The sequence below is a fragment of the Dasypus novemcinctus genome, chromosome 10 (assembly GCF_030445035.2).
Source record: "Dasypus novemcinctus isolate mDasNov1 chromosome 10, mDasNov1.1.hap2, whole genome shotgun sequence".
NCBI classification, from domain to species: domain Eukaryota; kingdom Metazoa; phylum Chordata; class Mammalia; order Cingulata; family Dasypodidae; genus Dasypus; species Dasypus novemcinctus.
Window position 1 is genome coordinate 89,563,149 of NC_080682.1, and position 20,400 is coordinate 89,583,548.

Genomic DNA, 20,400 nt, shown 5'->3' on the forward strand with positions numbered 1-20,400 from the left:
AGGCACAGAAGCAGTACACTGCGGCTAGCTGAAGACAGCGTATCTTTTTTTTTTTTTTTTTAAGCCTTTTCCTCTGAGCAGTCCCATGTTATTTATTGGTCCTTTTCTTGGGAGTGGCCCTAAGTTATTTATTGGCACTCTCCTTGGAGACAGCCCTGTTATTTATTTATTTGAAGGCACTTGCAATTCCTATTTCCTAATGTAGTTCTATTCCTATTTTCCCAATGTGGCCTTACCTTTACACTATAACATGGGAGAAAATATTTGCAAGTTACATATCCAACAAGACAATGGATCTAAAATATATAATGAACTCTCAATACTCACAAGTAAAAACAAGACAATGGATCTAAAATATATAATGAACTCTCAATACTCACAAGTAAAAATAACCCAACAACTGTATAAGATGGTAAAACCTTATGTAAAACACGAAAATGGGTGATATTGCATATATCAGAATTTTTATAAATAGCAATAGAAATATACTAGAGGGAAGGAAACAGAATAGCAGGGGGAAGCACAGAGAGATTGAGAGGTGATGATTTTGTTGTTGTTGTTGTTGTTTGTTATTATTATTGGAATAATGAAAATTCTCTGAGTGAAATGATGAATGCACAAATATGTGATTACACTGAATACCATTGATTTTATACTTTCGATGGCTTTATACTTTATTAATATATATCAATAAAACTGAAAAAAAAATAATAACCCAACTATCCTAACAGAAAATGGGCAAAACAAAAGATGTGAGAGACAATTTCCTGAAGAGACAATTTCCTGAAGAGACATTTTCCTGAAGACAGTTGGCAAGTAAGAACATGAAAATAATGTTCACAATCATCAACTATTAGGGAAATGCATATTAAAACCTCAATGATATCACTGCACACATATCACAAGGGGTAAAATAAAAAAAAGTGACCTCAAATGCTGGTGCAGATTGAGCATATATTTTAGAAATAGAATTTGTAAAAGAAATAGTTCTTTGATTTGTCCGTATAAAAATTAAATAAATCTGACTATTAAAAACCCCAAATAGAGAATTAAAAGATAAATAAGAACGAGGAGAACCCTTTTGCGTCATCCTTGGCCTTACCATGTGCACTGAATAGTTTTGTATAAAAATCCAACGTGCACCAATACCTGGACTTTGAAATACGCATGTACTCTCTATTTTCTGTATTTGTAATTTTGCATAACTTGTTTTGATGTTAAGAAATTTATAAATGTTTACCATGGGCCTCAAATTAAAAAGGTACCCCAGTGAGCCCCTCCGAGATGTGGCAGCAGCCCTCACTAGCGCTCGCCCTTTACCGCAGGCTCGTCGTGGGGCGAACCTGAGCCAAGCGGTGCGCCCTGCTCTCGCTCTACTTCCAGTCACGCGCAAGCGTCTGTCTGCTGCCTCTTCGTTTTCCCCACTAAGACCTCGGTGTGCTTGGCACTGGATAGCTGCCAAGGGGCTGTTACAGCAGAAGGCGCATGGCCCTTGCACGCAAGAGGCTTCTTTCGTTCCTAGATGTAGAAATAGAGGGTTTCTTGATTAAAGTGAAATTTAACAAGGATAAAAAAAAGTAAAGAAATGGGGAGCACACGTATAAGATAAGACATTCTTATTGATTCCATAAAGAAAATTAAGCAAATATATAATCGTATATTCGTCAATATACAAGATCATAAAACAAAACAGGTAAAAACAATGCATAAGAAAAGTTCAAAGTTTTTAGAAAGCAAATATAAATTTTTAAAAAGGATATTATTTTGTATTTTAATTTTCTAAGTATGGTAACACTTATTTTGGGTAAAAGTGAAAGAACATAAAGCTTCGAACACTGAATCCAAAGAGTAAGCGGATTTCACAGTATGTATCAGAGCCTCTTTGAAATAGAAATTCCATAACTACAATTTTATATTAAGATTTTGTGCAAATTTTACCTACCCTAATGCTACTCTCATCATTATTTGTAATAGAGTATTTGAAACAAACAAAAATTTCATTAAGCTAATTACATAAAAATAGATTTTTGAAATGCTTTTGTTTTATTTTATTTAAGACCATGTAAATTAGTATAATTTATCTGAAAAACAATTTGTCAAATTTGAATGAAGGTCCTTAACAATTCATACTTTTTTTTTTTTTTGCTTTTAGGTAGTAGGGGCTGGTAATGGAAACTGGAACCTTATATGCTGTAAGCCAACGCTCAACTACTGAGCCATATCAGCTTCCCTGAGTTGTTTTTTTTCATTTGTTTACCTTGTCTGTTTCTGGTTTATCAAGAGGCACTGAGAACTAAACCTGGGACCTCCCATGTGGGAGGTGGGAGCTCAACTGCTTGAGCCATCTCCACTCCGTGTTCATACATTTTGACTCAAAGAACCTCTTTTGGTAGAAGAGATGGAGGCAATGATTTTACTTTAAATTTGTTCACTCCTGGCCCATCATTAGAGTGATAAATTGGAAACAATCACTAATAGATGAATGGATAAATTATAAAGCATGCATTTAAGGAAATATCATGTAATCACTTAAGCATTTTTGAAGGACATTTAAAGTTGTAGTGTAAAACCATATAAGATTAAATAAAATTATCAAACATAACAATGTAAGCATAAAATTCCAAATTGGTAAATATGTGCATGTATGAAAAGACAGAGAGCATATGCAAAATTTTAGAAGTGATTGTGTTCAAGTGGCAAAAGGAGACTTATTTTCTTATTTTCAATTCTCTGGTTATCTAGATTTTCTGCAGTGAGCTACATTTGTTATATAATAGCAACAAAAACATTATAATGAAAATGATCATAATGGTGATGAAGTTGGCAACATTTACTGAGTATGTAATGGAATTATGCTTCATGCTTTACATTGCATTTCATTTTCTTCTTATAAAACTACATGATTTAAATGACATTATCTCCCCATATCAAAGATTAATCAACTGAATTTAGTGCAGGTATGTAATTTGGTAGCTGAGGAAATTTCAATTATTTAAGTGGAGAGTGATTGGCAGAGTCTTCACTCAAAATCATAACTACAGAAATTTATAATAAAAACAACACTTTTCCAACAAGGTATATAATATAAACGCAGCCAATCCCTTAACTCTCATCTCTGGTCCCCCACGTTCCTGTAACTTCCTCTCCTTCAGTGCTGAGCTACTTACGATTTATTGAGCAAATCAGTTCCTCTCATGACTCTGCCTCAGCCCTTGACATAACCTCTGCTTGAACATGCCCTCTCCTCCACCTACCTCATTTCTTTCTTCTCCTCCTCAAGACTCAGTTCTGTCTCTATTGTGATACTTCTAGATAGGACTAAGTAGTCATCTTCTCCATTTTCCTATATGTTTTAAAAATGTATTAATTACCTGCTTACATATGAATTTCCCAGGCCAATCTGTAAACTCTGTCAGAGCAGGAAATACCTTAGGTATATTTGTAGGACAAAGCCCATTGTTCATCCAAGATAAACTATTAATATGTTTTTTTGGATGTCTGATTGGATGAGTGACATAAATTTTACAGAGTCCATTTCTGTGGAGTTTCCATTCACCTATGGATTTCTTACTTTTCTTAGTGACTGTCATTCTTTAGGCCAGAACTGTACTTATTCTAGAAGCTCCATTTTGCACAGACATGTAGTGTGTTTTGCTTCTGGAGAATGATTGGGAAGGAGGAGAGATGGGAGACCAAAGGGCCTGCCATGTTTCCCACAAAGCACCTGGAAACTACAGGAAGAGCTGGCCCTCTGGCTCCAGTGTCAGAGACATTGCAGAAGCCGGGGCCCACAGTCTGCCCACAGCCTTCTTGTTAGCCCCTCTGGAACTTCCACAGGAACATCTCTTTGCTAATTACATGATTTACCATCATTGGGAATAGGCGCCTGCTGTTGTAGGTCTTCTCTATCTGTAGAATTGCCCCAAATAGGCTATGTTCCCTAATGTCCTCTGCCCCATAAATGTTCCACTGAGGCAAGTTTTTCCTGAGTTACTTGGTATAAAATCAAGATCTGAAGGAGGATATGTGACCTGTTGAGAGCCCAGTGCTTTGGAGGGAGAAAAGAACAATAAAAGGTAATCTCAATAGTCTTTGGCCTCCATGATGTGGACCATTGTCTATGAGGTGCAGAGGTGCCCAAAGATGTACTTACCAAATCCAATGGATGTGTCATGATGATGGGAAAGATTGTTGTTGGGGGGGGAGGGGGGGTGGGGGGGTGGGGTTGAATGGGACCTCACATATATATTTTTAATGTAATATTATTACAAAGTCAATAAAAAAAAAAAAAGAAAAAAAAAATAGTCTTTGGCCTCAGTTACCACTTATCCTATGACATAGGGATAAACTCCATGGAAAAGAGGAACTGGAGCAATCTTCCCATTTAGGCATTAAAGTTGAATTAGGTGTCCTGCCAAAGAGTGCCCAAACCTTGTCCAGTTGAGCTACTGAATGTGGAGTGAATTACTGTCCAATCCACATGCAAGGAATTGGAATTAATCTCCACCTCCAGGAGGAAGGAGGCTAACTGAATTTTTATCATGTGAAGTATTCATTATTTTTTATTTAAAAAAAGATATTTGAAACAAAACAAAAGTTCTATTCTGGATCCTCTTCCATTGGTTTCTAACCTGATGACCTAGAAAAAATAGGTCTATTTCTCAGGTTCTCATATATAAAAGGCAAAATCAGACACCTGTTCAGAAAAGGAAATGAGATAAAGTATAGAAGACATGCCAAGGCCTGGCCAAGGCTATATAAGTAAGGCTCCCTCATGGTGCTGTCTGACCTGGGACTGGATGTTGCCTTCAAGGAGGGGAAGGGGTGTTCCAGTTGATTACTGATACTGAAACAAACAGCATTTCTGCAATTACTCTAAATTTTCATTAGATTGACTTCCTTCTTTTCCTTTAATGCATCAGTCCTTTTCTTCCCTTGGATTTTTGCATATTTTTTTTAATTTGTTTCTCTCCCCTTCCCTCTCCCCCCGACCGCAGTTGTCTGTTCTCTGTGTCCATTTGCTGTGTGTTCTTCTTTTGTCTGCTTCTGTTGTTGTCAGCGGCATGGAATCTGTGTCTCTTTTTGTTGCATCATCTTGCTGCGTCAGCTCTCCGTGTGTGTGGTGCCATTCTTGGGCAGGCTGAACTTTCTTTCACGCTGGGTGGCTCTCCTTATGGGGCTCACTCCTTGCATGTGGGGCTCCCCTACATGGGGGCACTGCTGCGTGGCATGGCACTCCCTGCGTGCATCAGCACTGCGCATGGGCCAGCTCCACAAGGGTCAAGGAGGCCCGGGGTTTGAACCACAGACCTCCCATGTGGTAGGCGGATGTCCTACCCATTGGGCCAAGTCCATTTCCCTGCATATGTTGATACATATGTTTTGAATGTTTAACCTTATAATTTTTTAAAAAATTGACCTCCCCCGCCTTGTGGCTTAATTGCTCTCTGCCCTCTATGTCCATTCTCTGTGAGTTCTTTTGTGTGTCTCTATTTTTTATTTTATTTGTTCCCACCCCTGCTGCTTGCTTGTTGTTTGCCCTTTATGTCCATTCACTGCGTGATCTTCTGTGTTTTTACTTGTCTCCCTTTTTGTTTCATCACCTTGCTGAGTTGGCTCTCTGTGGCACTTGCAAGTCAGCGGCTCTCCGCAGCGTGTGAGTGAGCTTGCCTACACAAGGAGGCCCCGGGATGTGAACCCAGGGCCTCCCATATGGTAGATGGGAGGCCACTGATTGAGCCACAGCTGCTTCTCTTCCCTTTTAATTTTGACTTGGTTTACTCTAGTAAACTACAGATCTTCTGATACCACTATAAATGTCACTTCCCCAGTGAGATCTTCTCTGATACCAAGTATAAATTAGGACTTCCTCCTTTTTCCTTTGTCTGAGCACAATGTTCCTTTCCATCATAGCAATAATAGTAATTTCTAACTATATATTTAGTTGTGCAATTCTTTAATATCTCTCTTCCCTAATGGATTGTAATGTACCTGAGGACACTGTAAATTCAAGACTTAATAATTGAGTTTGAAGGAGGATTGGCAGTGAGAAGTGTGAAAAGGTTTTTGTAATAATAGTTCATAAATAAGGGCTTGGCTAGATCAATGGCAGTGGCAATGGAAATAGTAATTGAACCAAAGGACATAAGAATTTTGCCAAGGAATAATTACCAGAATTAGGAGACTAGTGGAATACTTTTGCAATAGCACTTTAAAAACTGTTGAATTATAACATAGTAAAGTACTTTGAATGACATTGTCTTTTTTTTTTTCTTTTTCTATAGCTGTTTGCTTGTATGTCTCACTCAGGGGTAAAGGAACTCCTGAAGAGCAGCACCTTGTTCATTATTGTACTCTCAGGATTCAGTGTATGCCTGTTCATTGATTAAATGAAATAATATAACACTGAAAGATAGGGAATGAGTAAGTGGAACATTTTCTTTCAAGATTAGGAGTCAGGGAGAATGAGTGAGTCCAGAATCAATGGCATTAGATGTATACCTTGATAGAAATGTCTTAGAGGCAACCAGAAATAAGGAACTTGCATTCAGGGCAGAAGTCAGAGTTAGAGAAAACAATTTAGGGATTATTCATTCATTTAATCATTTAGTGAGCACCTACTTTGTATTGGACCAGACCTCAGGAATACAAGCATGAGTGAAATGTCTTTACTGTTTCCTATAAAAATTATATCTTTAATCCTTAATAGTTATATACCCAAGATACCATATGTGTACAAAGGAGTGTTACCACCAGTTTTCCCAGAAGACTCAGGGAGAGACTGAAGAAGATACAAAGGAGTTAACTTGATATGGGGAGAATAGAATTCCTTCTGGCAGGAATTCCAGACAAGAGAACTGAGTAAATATATAGAGACTTGATAATAATTTCTACCTTTTATTGAAGGTTTACTCTGATCTAAGTAGTTTTCTTTACAGCATAAGTAATTTTGTTAGTTCTTTCACTGATCCCAAATAAAATAGATACTACAGATCTTCCATATATGTATATAAGCCTCAATGTTTTTCCCTCTTATGACCCTCCTGAATCTCTCACAGCCTTCCATGTTTCTTACCATTCCTTTCATTTCCCCTTAACATCTTTCCAGCTTCTGCCTTAATACTTTAGAGAAAGCATGTTATATTGAGAAGAATATTTTATTTTGGGGTCCTATAGAGTGAGATTCAAACCTAAGTTCTGACAGTAGTTGTAGTTTTGTCCTGCTCTCTATATTGTGATGAATCCTGTGAGGATTAAATGATACTTTATTTGCAACAATGTGGTACATATTGACAGTAACTAAGTGTGAGATCCCTCCTTTCTTCTTTTCTTTGGGAGATAGGCAGCTTACAAAGTTTTCTTATGTTACACTTTGTAGCAAACATTGGTCAGAGATTCTGCCTAACTGATCACCTATTTTAAATTAAAATCACAGACCTCCACAAGTGGGAGTATTTGGCTAATTGTATTTGATTTGCCCTCATGGTGCCTCTGCTGCCACAGAACTGGTTTTAACTCTTTCACAGTAGATTTCATTCTTCCCATTTAATCTTTACATCAACCCCATGAGATCACCCTTTTGTAGATAAGGAAACAGGAATAGACACTTAGAGTAATTTGCATTTGTTTGCATAGCTGGTAAATAGCAGACACAGGATTTGAACATCGGTCTTTCAGACTCCAAATTGTTGAGGTGAATAAAAAGATTATGTTAAAGAAACTGCAAAAGCAGGGTGAGGGAAAGGAAATAAGTCAGTATGACTAAGCTCTACTTTCACTGACTTCTATCCTCAGTTCCTTCCACCCTTGGGGTTGCAGACTAACCATCTATTAATGAGCAGTCAAGGATTGGGACCTCATTAAAAAGTTGTTAATGAGGCACACTGCTGTTCAGGGAACACCCTTGACTGAAGCTCCCAGTGGCCTATCCTGGGCCTGGAGGGAAAGTCGAGGTGAACAGACAGGCTAAGATCTGGGATGTCCTCAGCCTGCAGAGCCACCCCTCCTACAGAAATGGGCTTTGCAAACAGGCCAGTTTTGAAGCTCAAGTTCCTGCTGAAGTGGGTGAGGTCCAGTGGAGTAGAGGTTTTCCTCTGAGCCCTCAGCTCACTTTAATGATCTCTGCTGACCCACTTTCATGGAGGATTTCAATTTCTGATCTTAAGAGTTAGTTTTGTGTTGCACTGAGTTTTGGCCTTATGATTTCTTAAGTGGCAAATTGCAAAAGACTTTTGCCTGGTCCATGCCATATTTGTTGTGTCCCCTTGCTACTCCTTCTCCACAATTCTGTCTGAGTAATGTTTCCAGAATATAGCTTTTATTGTTTTTTCATGCCCAAAACCCTTTAATTGATCTGCATAGTCCCCAAAAGAGTGTTCAAACCATCTTGTCATAGGAGACCTTTCCAGATTTGAGTACTAGCCACTTCCCTGTCCTCATCTCCCTCCAGTTTTCCCTTTCATGTCACAGTTTTCATTATTCTTATCATCATCATCAATACCACTATCATGACCATCAGCATCATCATCATCATATTTCTCTAGAAATTACTGTGACAGCATTATTCTTCAGTGATTTACAAATACCTCATTAACCAAGTTCTGAATTAGGTGCTATGATTATCTCAATTTTATAAAAAAGCAACTGGACTTATAGGGATGCTAAGGAACTTGCCCAGAGTCACAAAACAGTTAAGTGACAGGCACAGGATTAAAACTCAGGGACTTTGGCTTCAGAGTTCATCCTCTTCCCCAGTTGTTTACAAACCACAGCCTGTGGGCCAAATCCAGTTCTCCATTTGTATTCATATGGCCCATGAATTAATAATGGATTTTACATTTTAAAATTTGAAAAAAATTAGAGAAGAACAATATTTTGTGACTCATGTAAATTATGTGAAATTCAGATTTCAGTAACTGTAAGTAAAATTTTATTGGTGTATAGCCACACTCATTCATTTTATGTATTATATATGGCTGCTTTCATGCCAGAAGAGCAAGTTGAGTACTGTGACAGAGTCTGTATGTGGTGGTGTTCTCATCACTTTATACTCCTGCTTAGTACACTAAAAATCACAGTGATGCTGTTACAACTTGACAGTTTTTCCAGCACCATGGGTAGGTCTGTACTGCAACATTTTATTTATTTCATTACCAGAGCATATCCATCATGAAAAAACTGGAAAAGTGGACTTCAAATGTTGCACTTTTAGGGACGGTGGAATTTGGATTGGTTTATTATCAAATTAGGTGGCAAAGCATAGTATTCATCATGTTTAATAAATTTAGCTGTGCAAAAATTACAACCAGCATTGCTATCACCAGACTAAACACTCATCCCAATCTTTCCAACTCACAAAAAGCAAGTCAGAAAAATTAGAAAATTTAAATGGAATATCTCATCACAGCAAAATTTCATCAAAAAAGTACAAAATGAAAATGAGGCTGCAACTAAAGTATGTTCTGTATTTTTTCATTTGTTAGCCAAACAAGGAAAGCCTTAGCTGATGATGGGTTAATTAAATCATGTTTGTTTGATCGCAAAAGTCAAAGAAATGTGTCCAGAGAAAATAAACTTAGGACCAATTATCCTTGTGGAGAAAACAAATTCTCAAACATGTGAAGTCATTGGGAGCAATGTCAATAATCAATTAAAGAATAATGCAAGGGATTTCATGTAGTTTTCAGACTACTTGACAGATGTTACTGATACTACTCAGTTGTTAGTTATTCAAAGAGTTAATACTGAGTTTGAACAACCTGAGGCAAGAATAATGTCCAGTGAGGTTGAGAAAACACTAGTTCATTACAACTTGAAGTGATATCATGTATTACAACTATTTGTGTTAAAAATACACGTGGAACAGAAATTTACAAAGTTTATGAAATGTAAGCTATTTAAAGTCTCTGGTTATCCATTGTATTATTCACCATCAGATACTTAAAGGAAATAGTTAAATCTATCATTTGTTATTGAATAGGAGTTTCAACAACAAACTTCTTGCAATTTTGTGGACATAACTATTTTGTTATGTAAATTTTTGTCACCAAAATTGTGACTTGCCCTACCACAGAGCAGTTTGATAGCTTAGCAGTGGGAGAATTTACTACCAATTTTTTTAGTGTGATGTCAAGATTAAAATTTTTCTGAGCAGAAAGAACTCCCTCAACCATTATTATTGAACAATTAATGACTGTGAAAATTTAGCTTTTGATGCAGATTTGATATAGTTTCTTAATGAATTAAAATTAAAAGGCAGGGAAACGGACTTTGGCCCAGTGGTTAGGGCGTCCGTCTACCATATGGGAGGTCCGCGGTTCAAACCCCGGGCCTCCTTGACCCGTGTGGAGCTGGCCATGCGCAGCGCTGATGCGCGCAAGGAGTGCCGTGCCACGCAAGGGTGTCCCCCGCGTGGGGTAGCCCCACGCGCAAGGAGTGCGCTGGTGAGGAGAGCCGCCCAGCGTGAAAAGAACAGCCTGCCCAGGAATGGCGCCGCCCACACTTCTCGTGCCGCTGACGACAACAGAAGCTGACAAAGAAACAAGACGCAGCAAATAGACACCGAGAACAGACAACCAGGGGAGGGGGGGAAATTAAATAAATAAATAAATCTTTAAAAAAAAAAAAATTTAAAAGGCAAACCAGTATTTACATGTGAAACATACTATGGTAAGGTCATTTCGATAAGAACTAATGTTCAAATCACAAATAATGTCAAGCTTCTTTATACACTACCTTGCAGTCAAAAATGAAAACAATGGAGTGGATATGACTCAAGCATTTGGGCGCCCACTTCCCATTTGCAAGGTCCTGGGTTTGGTTCACAGTACCTCCTAAAAGAAAAAAACAAATATAATATGAGTAGACAATGAGCAAAAACAAAAGCAGACAATGAACAAAAAATAATGAGCAGACAATGAGCAAGCAATGAGCAAACAATAAGCAAAAACAAAATGAGCAAACAAGCAAAACTGACGAGGGAGCCAATGCATAAGAGCCAATTAAGAAAAGAAAGAAAAAGAAAACAAGAAGGGAGATCTCCATTCCTATACAAATTCGAATCAAATATACTTTCCCAAGTTCAAACTAGAACTCTAGCAATGTGTTTTAGGAATTTGATGCCATTTCAAAGGAGATTTTCATATTTCACAATACATTAAGCTGTGAAATTGAGAAGCTTCCACATAATCTCCTATTGAAAGGCATTAATTTGCAATGTAATGGCTTGTTAAAAGCAAATATCAAGAGAAGACTAATAGAACTGTATAGATGACTTGCAAGTGATGAATATGCTCATATAAAACTGTATATTTTGATTTGCATTTCCGTAATCAAAGTGATGTTGAACATTTTTTCATCTGTTTCTTTGCCATTTATCTCTTCTTTGGACAGTTGTCTTTTCAAGTTTTTGCCCATTTTTTATCAGATACTTTGTCTTTTTATTGTTGAATTTGATGATCTCCTTATATATCATGGATATTAAACACTTATCAGATATGTGATTGCCAAATATTTTCTCCCATTGATTCAGCTGTCTTTTTACCCTTTTGACAAAGTCCTTCAAAGTGCAAAAGTGTTGAATTTTGAGGAGGCCCCATTTATCTGTTTTTTCTTTTGTTGCTCGTGCTTTGGGTTTAAAGTTTAAGAAACTACCACATACCACAAGATCTTGAAGATGTTTTCCTATCTTTTCTCCTAGGAGTATTATGATTGTTGCTTTTATATTTAAGTCCTTGATTCATTTTGAGTTAATTTTTATGTGTGATATGAGATAGAGGTCTTCTTTCTTTCTTTTAGATATGGATATCCAGTTCTCCCAGCACCATTTGTTGAATAGACTGTTCTGGCCCAGCTGGGTGGACTTAACAGCCTTGTCAAAACAAAAAATACAATGAGATATCATTTCACATCTATGACACAGGCTGTTATTAAAAAGGCAGAAAACCGTAAATGTTAGAGAGGATGCGGACAGAAAGAAACTCTTATTCACTACTGGTGTGAACGTAGAATGATACAGCCACTGTGGAGGATGGTTTGTCATTTCCTAAGGTGGTCGAATATAGACTTGCTGTGGGACCTGGCAATACCATTGCTAGGTATATACCCAGAAGAACGGAGAGCAGGGACATGAATAGATATCTGCACACCAATGTTGAGAGTAGCATTAGTCATGATAGCCAGAAGTTGGAAACAACCCAGGTGTCCATCAACTGATGAATGGATAAACAAACTGTGGAGTATATACAAGATGGAATATTATGCAGCAGTAAGAAGAAATGAAGTTGTGAAACACATGACAAATTGGATGAACCTGGAGGACATTATGTTGAGTGAAGCAAGCCAGAAACAAAATGATGAATACTGTATGATTGCCCTATTATGAATTAAATATATTATGAGAACTATAAATATATTATGTGAATTATGAATATGGGTAGTATTGTATATATAAGACCATTTTACTTTGAAGCTGAACAAATGTATGTCAGTAAGATAAAATTTTAATAACAGACCAAATAAAACCACCTTAAACTAAGTGAAGGAGACCAGACACAGAGTACTACATATTGAATGATTCCATTTGTATGAAATATAAATATAAATCAATTTACACAGATGAAAAGAGAAAAAAAATGTACGAAATGATAACAGAATTTAGCAATAACTATCTCTGTGAAAAGCTGCCATTTCAAAGATGACATACATAAAATCTCATTCTGGATCAGATTTAACAGAGAAACATTTGTAATCGATTTTGGTGAAAAGCAACACTAACTTGGAACACTAAGTGAAATGTTATCATCCACAAAACAATTCCATTTTTCTCATCAGTAGGTCTGTATTACAAATGAATTAAACTCAATTAATATTATTGTGTTTTAGATTTCATCAACAAAATTTTGTGAAAAATTTTTTTTCTTTGTTATATAATTATCTATATATAAACATTAATATTGCTTCTTGGCCCTCAAAGCTTAAAATATTTACTGTATGCCCCTTTTTAGAAAAAGGTTGTTGAACACTGCTTTTATCTATTATGTTATGCATCATTTTTGTTTGCTCTCTTCATTTTTTACAGTACTCCTTAGTTGTCTCAGAATGCCTTTCCCACACACAACCCAGAATCTCTGCCCCCATTCTATCTTAAACTCTTGCTCTGTTAGTACTTCTAATCATTATGCATGTATTATTACTCAGGGCTCTAATTATATATTTATATATAGGTTTCAACACTGACCTAAAAGGACTAAAAGTTATTATTTTATTGGTTTTATTGTATTTATTCTAGATTCTATTTTAGTGGATTAAACATAGTGGCATTCACTTATAATCACAAAACTCTACCTCTTTGACAAACTGGAAAATGAACTTTTGATCTCTCTTTTGATGCCATGCCCCTACCACCAAATAAGCTTTCCTCATCCTTCCCCATCTCAGTAAAAGAGACTTCCATCAACCTGGTTGCTTATGCCAGAAATGTGGGTATAATGTAATCCTTAACACCTCTGTCTTCCTCAATTGCCATATACTTCTCACTGAATCTTATCAATTTTAGACTTCAAATGCTTTTAGAATCTGAATTCTCATCTCTACTGCCACTATCTGAAAATAAACTATTAAATACCATCAGCTTTTATGTGACCTACTGCCATGGTCTCCTATACTAGCCTCCCTCTTTTGACCCTTGCACGTTACAATAAATTCTCTGCTAAGCAGCTCTGAATATCTTTAAAAGAGTCACTGGCTACCCATTGCACTTAGGTTAAAATTCAAAATCTTTAACTGAGTCTAAAAGAAGTCCTGTATGACCTGACATCTGCCTTCCTAAGCAAAGCATTTTTTCCCTCTTTGTCCTTTATTGACAACATTTCAGCAAAATAAATTTTCTTGTATTTTTAAATGCACCAAATTCATCCTCACTTGGTCTGGCATATCCTTTCTCTACCTCTTAAGCCAGTTTAAAAAATTCGCTTAAGTATCATCACCCTAGGAGTGTTCTTTGGATCCCCTGAAATATTCCTTTGTTATTGTTTCTCTTAGTATTCCATTTATTCCTCCATAGCAGTCTTCAGAGTTTTAAATTTTATATGTATGAGGCCATTTATTTTAATATTGCCCAGTATATCCATGCAAGTCTAGGGCTTATGGAAAGTAAATTTGCTGAATAGCTACTTTATCAATTTTACTTTTCTACTTTTTATTATTTATAAATTTTAGAGTGATTCATATGGATAAATTACAATTATTTTAACATCTTTGAAGATTCCTGTGAAGTCTTAGATGAGTTATTTCTTATATCTTCATATTGTAAATATAAAAACAGTATTGTCAAATTTGTTGTTAAATGTGTTTTTTTAGTTTTTTTAGTTTTAAAGAAGATTTAGATTATGTTATTGTTACATTGAAAATATAGGGGGATTCCCATGTATCACCCTCCCCACTTTTCCCCATTAACAACATCTTTCACTAGTGTAATGAATTTGTCACAATTGATGTATACATATTGAAGCATTGCTACCAACCATGGTCAATATTTTATACTTGGCACGGTACAACTGTATAGATTTTGCCAAAATGTACAATGGCCTGTATCTGTAATTGCAATGCCAGTCAGAAAAATTCCAATGTCCCCAAAATGCTCCATGTTTCACCTATTCTTCCCTCTCCCTCTCCTCAGAACCTCTGATGACCACTGCCTTTATATCAATGTCACAAGTTCTTCCCTTGCAAGAATCATGAGTTTATTTTAGTCCACAGTTGCATTACCCCCTTAAGTTTGCTCATTATCTTAATATAATGATTCTTGACACAATTTTAAAAAGTCCTTGAACTATAAAAATATCTTTACATTACTATATATACTAAAAGAAAAGAAGCAATTGAATTATTGACAATAAGTCCATATTCAAATAAAGTAAATCATGGCACTTATACATGGTAATGTATTTTACAGCCATTAAAGAGTATTTTTGCAAATAATTTTCAATAATATGAAAAATAAAAATTTATGAGTTTGGTAAGAGTTTTACATGTGTTAGTCAACTTAATCCTTAGAACAATGCTGTGTGGAAGATACCATGGTTACTTCCATTGTTAGGTGAGACTACTCTCTCTTAGCATATTTTGCTAACTAGCCCACTGTCCATTTGACAACCCCAGTTATACTATTAAGTGATAAAAAGCAATATACAAAAATGTACCTACAGTATGGTTGCAGCTATTAACAAACGCCATTTGTTATTAGAAATAAGTACAGCAATCTGTTATCATCTGTCTCTGTGTGATGATATTTGGGTCACATTTTTCTTCTTTCTACTTTTACTTTTTATCCAAATTATAATTAGACCATCTAAATAATATATAGACTTCTTAGATGCATTATTCAGAATAATTTTCTGGTTTATTCTCTATTGTAACCCCTGAAAGGTGGTCATGCAGTTTCAAATCTTATTACAAAATTGGTCATTTAATTTTAGGGCAACATTTTATTTTAGAAAGTTCTTCATTATAATGTTAACATAGCTCACAGCTGACTTGTAATGGAAAAATTGTAGTTGATATTGGGGTATCAGCTAAAATCCCACCTCTGCTATTTGTGAATGTGTGTCTTTAGGACTATCTAAGCTTGTTTCAGCATTTTAAAAATGAGAATAATAAATGTGTGTATTTAGGGATAGTGGCTAGAATTAAATTAAATAATGTATGAGGTAGTTAATGAATATTAGCGTTGGAAGGGTAAATATGGAAATGAGGCAGAGGAACAATTGTGTATACATTCTAGAAATTATGCCTTGTGAGAGAGAAGACATTGAGGCAATGCAATGTTGTATCTTAGCACTTCAGTATTTGTTTCAAGGAGCTGATAAACTGAGTCAGAGCTTTCACAGTTCAGCAAGGTCTAGTTTAGGTTGATAATCTTTACTGAGAAAAAGGAGATGATATCAACTTCTGAGTATATCGTGGTAACCTTAGTTTTCCTACTGCCCAAGTAAGAAAAACTTCCATTTTTCATGTATTTCCGTCACAACTGTTTATATTACCCTGGCTTATAGTCTAAATTATCAGAAGAATGAGAGAATTAGCAATTTTTACTTCCAAAGTGTTGGGTGTATAAAAGTCTTCACAAAGTAACAATATATTTTAAAAAGTCTTCCATTAATTTCTACTGATTAATTCTATCCCTGACATCAGTAGATAAAACGGAGTGGTCTATATCCTCTCTGCTACTTTAATTTTTCAAATATTTCAAGACAACAATAATATAAATTCTCTTCTTAACACAAATTATTGCTCATGTCTTCGTTTGAACTCTTATAATCTCAAGGTTTCTGAAAGCCTGATTATACTTCTATAAATTTACTTGTTTTCTAGTTTATCAATATATATGTTAATTTTCCAAATGTGGTCTACTATTATGAAATGGTGTGAGGCTCTTTATTGGTTAATCCCTAAAAACCAAGTTATATTTCTATTAAGGCTGTTTAAAGATTAAATTCATTTTCTTCATGTTTTTTTTCACTTATACTGGTTTGCTGAGTTCTCCCCAACTCTGCTCTTCTAAAATTTGTTCTTTGTTTCTGAATTTGAATCAGTTAATTAATTAAACTATGCACTGCATGGTATAGAGAAAAATAGAAAACTAAAATTCAAGGCACTTGAGTTTTACTTACAAATGGATACGACCAAATGTCTTTGAATGTTGCTTTCCTCAGCTATGAAATGAGACATTCAAATGAAGTAATTGCTAAGGACAAACAGCTCTATAGAAATTTACAACATACTTTGTGCTATTTTAAAATGTTTACATTTAATAATTTACTCTTCAAGACAAACTTATCAATCAGATACTATTATTATTTGCACCATTTTACAGATGAAGAAAGAGGCATGAAATGTTTAATTCATTTTCCCAAGCTTACTGGTAAACTGTAGAGTGGGATACCCAGACAAGGTCCCTTTCTTGTGCAAGATTTCATTATTTTAGGACTTCATTGCTATTTTTTTTTTCATAATTTCTATTGCTAATGAAATTATAAACTTCTAGAGTGCAATAACTGTGCTTTATCTGCTTATGTATCTTCATATCAACAGACACAAACATTTAAAATTTAAAGGTAAATAATAGATACATAGCTTGGATCCATTGTAAACCTTGGAAAATGCAGTACCATAGTTGAAACTGGTTTATAAAATTTAGAGATTACTTCAAGAACTCTTAAGAACCTGGAAGTAGAATTGAAAGAAAAAATGGAAAACTCAGGTTATTCTACCTGGGGTAAAAGATAGACTATTGAATGAATTGATTAAGGTACTGGGGTTTTAAAGACATATGCTCAGTGATTGGTAATCCTCTTTATTCCATCCATATCAAATACCAACAAGTTTAAGAGGCAACACTGCTTCAAGGCACAAGAACTGTACTGAAACACAGAGAACAATGCACTAGAAGGGCTTGTTGGTTTTTCTTCTGCTGAATGCAGCCAGACATGTCCAAAGCAAGATAAAATGCCTAGATGAATTTTGATACATTTGCTGTCTTTCTCTTAGTTGTCCCCAAATGACTCCAAGCAGTTTCATATGTCACAGTGGCACATATTAGCACTGTAAATACAAGGAATGACTTGGCCATACAAGTGTCAAAATGCCAGTTGCTGAATGTTAAGGAAAGAATGTGAGCCTATGATGGGCAGGCAGAGGAGTTTGGCACATGGTAGTTATAAGGGTTAAATTACCTCTGGGTTCTTTCACTGAACTTTCCAGTAGATATTTTAGTGGTCAGGTTTCCTCCCAATGAAGATGTGAAAAGATGGAGCGAAGAATCTCAAACATGAAACTGACTATTCCCTATTCAGGAGATTCGAATCATATGTAATATTTATGTCTATATGATGCAGTTTCTAAGGCCTAGAGTCTTGTGGAAGGTCCTGCAGAGAGCATTCTTCACCTCGTTATTTCTCAGGCTGTAGATGATGGGGTTCAACATGGGAGTCACAACAAGGTAGGACAATGATAGAAGCTTCTTGCCCTCAGGAAAATTATTGGATTTAGGTTTGAAGTATGTGAGGCTTGAGGATACATAGAAAAGGGAGACAAGGAGGTGGAAAGAGCAGGTAGAGAAGGCTTTTTGCTTCCCTCTAGCTGAGAGAATCTTGAGGATGGCAGCAGCAATGTGAGTGTAGGAACACAGGATCAACAAGCAGGGAACCATGACAACAAGAATAGTTCCAATGATGGCATAGATTTCAAATAGTGCTGTGCCTGCACGGACCAGCCTCAGCACAGGTGGGCTATCACAGAAGAAGTGGTTCACTTTGTTGGTGCTACAGAATGGGAAGCGGAAGAGCCACGTATTCTGCACAGTTGCTATTGGAAAGCCTGGAAACCAGGAGGCGGCAGCCAATTTGGCACAGGTCCTTTGGATCATAATAACTGCGTAATGCAGGGGATTGCAGATGGCTACGAAGTGGTCATATGACATGGTGACCAAGAGGAAGCACTCAGCAACCCCAAAGAAGAAGAAGAAATACCTCTGAGCAGCACATCCATGGAAGGGGATGGTTGTTTCTTGGGCAAGCAGGGTCCCCAGCATCTTGGGCACAATGGCCAGGTTGAAGCCAATCTCTAAGAAGGCCAAGTTCCTGAGGAAGAAGTACATGGGACTGTGCAGCACGAGCTCAACTGCTGTAACCAGAATGATGAGGCTGTTTCCCACCAGAGTGACCAGGTAAATGATCAGGAACATCAAGAAGAGTAAGGACTGTATTTCAGTAGGTAGGGAAGAGAAGCTCATGAGGATAAACTCACTCACTCTTGTCCAGCCATAGGCATGGGCATAAATCCCCAGCTGTGGGCCTTGAGTGAGATGCTTATTGGGAGAGTCGGATTCTGTGTTTGTTGTTCAGGTGCCTGCTCAATGTCAGGGAAAAAGCCAAGATCAATATCTCAGTTGGAAGTGGAAGGACCTTTCATTGTCCAATATTCAAACAAGGAGGAATAGCCAGAGTCTAAGCCCTGAAATTGGCCTGGATCAGTTTCTGGAGGAATTGATATTTCCCTATTGCATATTAATATGTACAGTAATGCTTTGTAAAGTCAGAAAAAAGAGCGTGTCCATCCCTAAAGTGACCCCCAAAGAAATTTCAAGGCAATAATATTTCTGAAAATACTAAAATTTTGAGAAAAATTCCCAAATTTCCTAACCTCATTAAGAACATTTACATGTGAGTCAACAATACTTTAAAACACATTTATAATTAAAATGTGGAATTATGCATCTCATTAATTTTCTACCTTTGTAAATCTCTAATGCCTACTATGAAATTGTGGTATTAGAGGGTAAGATAACATATACTGAAGACCAAGTATATTCAAATACTTCACATATGTTTTGGCTTGGTTTTATCTGTATATATCCATATTCCATAGATGAGTAGAGAGGGCTTAGAGAAATCAAGGAATTTGGACACAGACAAGTTAAATGGCAGACCTAGAATTCCAGGCACATCTGTGTGACTCCAAAGTCTAAAACTGTACTTTATCTGTCTGTCCTGCCTTCTTATGAGGACTAGCTCATTATTTCATAATAGAATCATAATTGGACTTTCTACAAAGTCACAGTACAGGTATAGAGAAGTAAAACCAAGGGAATAAATAATAGTTACCTGAAAGTGTTCAGGAGGTTTCTTCGGGGCTACTGGATCCTCGTTTTGTAAAATTAGTTTCTAGCATGCAATCGACTATCAAGATGCTTCTTTCTTCTTTTTTTATCTTGATATTCTTGATCTTGCAGTTTTCAAAGTATAGGGTGAGATGACGTAGAAATGGAGCTGACTGAGATACTGTGATAAATGAAAAAAGAATTGATGAGCTGTAAAAAAGAATGATATGTGTGACAACATGGGTGAACCTGAAGAAAAACATGTTGAGTGAAATAAGTCAGACAAAAAAGGGCATGTATTATATTGATGTGGGCTATGGGTGGAAGGCTCTTTGTCTCTTCAGAGATAACTAAGTTGTTTGACTTGTGGGTGTGAAACGGTAAGAGGCTGCAGTCCTGCTCTTAGGGACCAGCAGGCTCCAGTCCCAGGAAATGTTTAACAAAGCAAGGGCTATAAACTTTAAGTATTTAGGGGAAATGCAAAAACCAAGGCTTATCTAAAATGTCTGGAGTCCTTGCTAAAAGCTTACCTAAGATGTGGAAGAGATATATGCTAATTGAAGCCTATTGAGAACTGAAACAAAGGGACGATTTGGCCTTTCTTCTCTGTATAAAAGACGTTTGAAAATCTTGTTCCGGGCTCGGGATTCAAACAGAAAGCTCCCGAGTCCGGCCGGCCGTCAATAAACCATTTTTCCTTCTCAAAATCATTCCTGAGTCCTGGCCTCTCTATACTCAAATAA

At 36.4% G+C, this 20,400-nt stretch overlaps 1 protein-coding gene across 1 annotated transcript; it reads right to left on the bottom strand.

Moving 5' to 3' along the window:
• Positions 1-17,881: 17,881 nt before the first annotated feature.
• On the bottom strand, positions 17,882-18,790 carry LOC101440130 (olfactory receptor 10A2-like). The gene has a single exon (XM_004476462.4). It carries the CDS (start codon positions 18,788-18,790, stop codon positions 17,882-17,884), a length of 909 nt encoding a protein of 302 aa, XP_004476519.2.
• Between the last annotated feature and the right edge of the window lie 1,610 nt (positions 18,791-20,400).

Excerpts from the sequence above, each read along its gene's own strand:
- LOC101440130 (XM_004476462.4), bottom strand. The coding sequence starts at position 18,790 with ATGAGCTTCTCTTCCCTACCTACTGAAATACAGTCCTTACTCTTCTTG.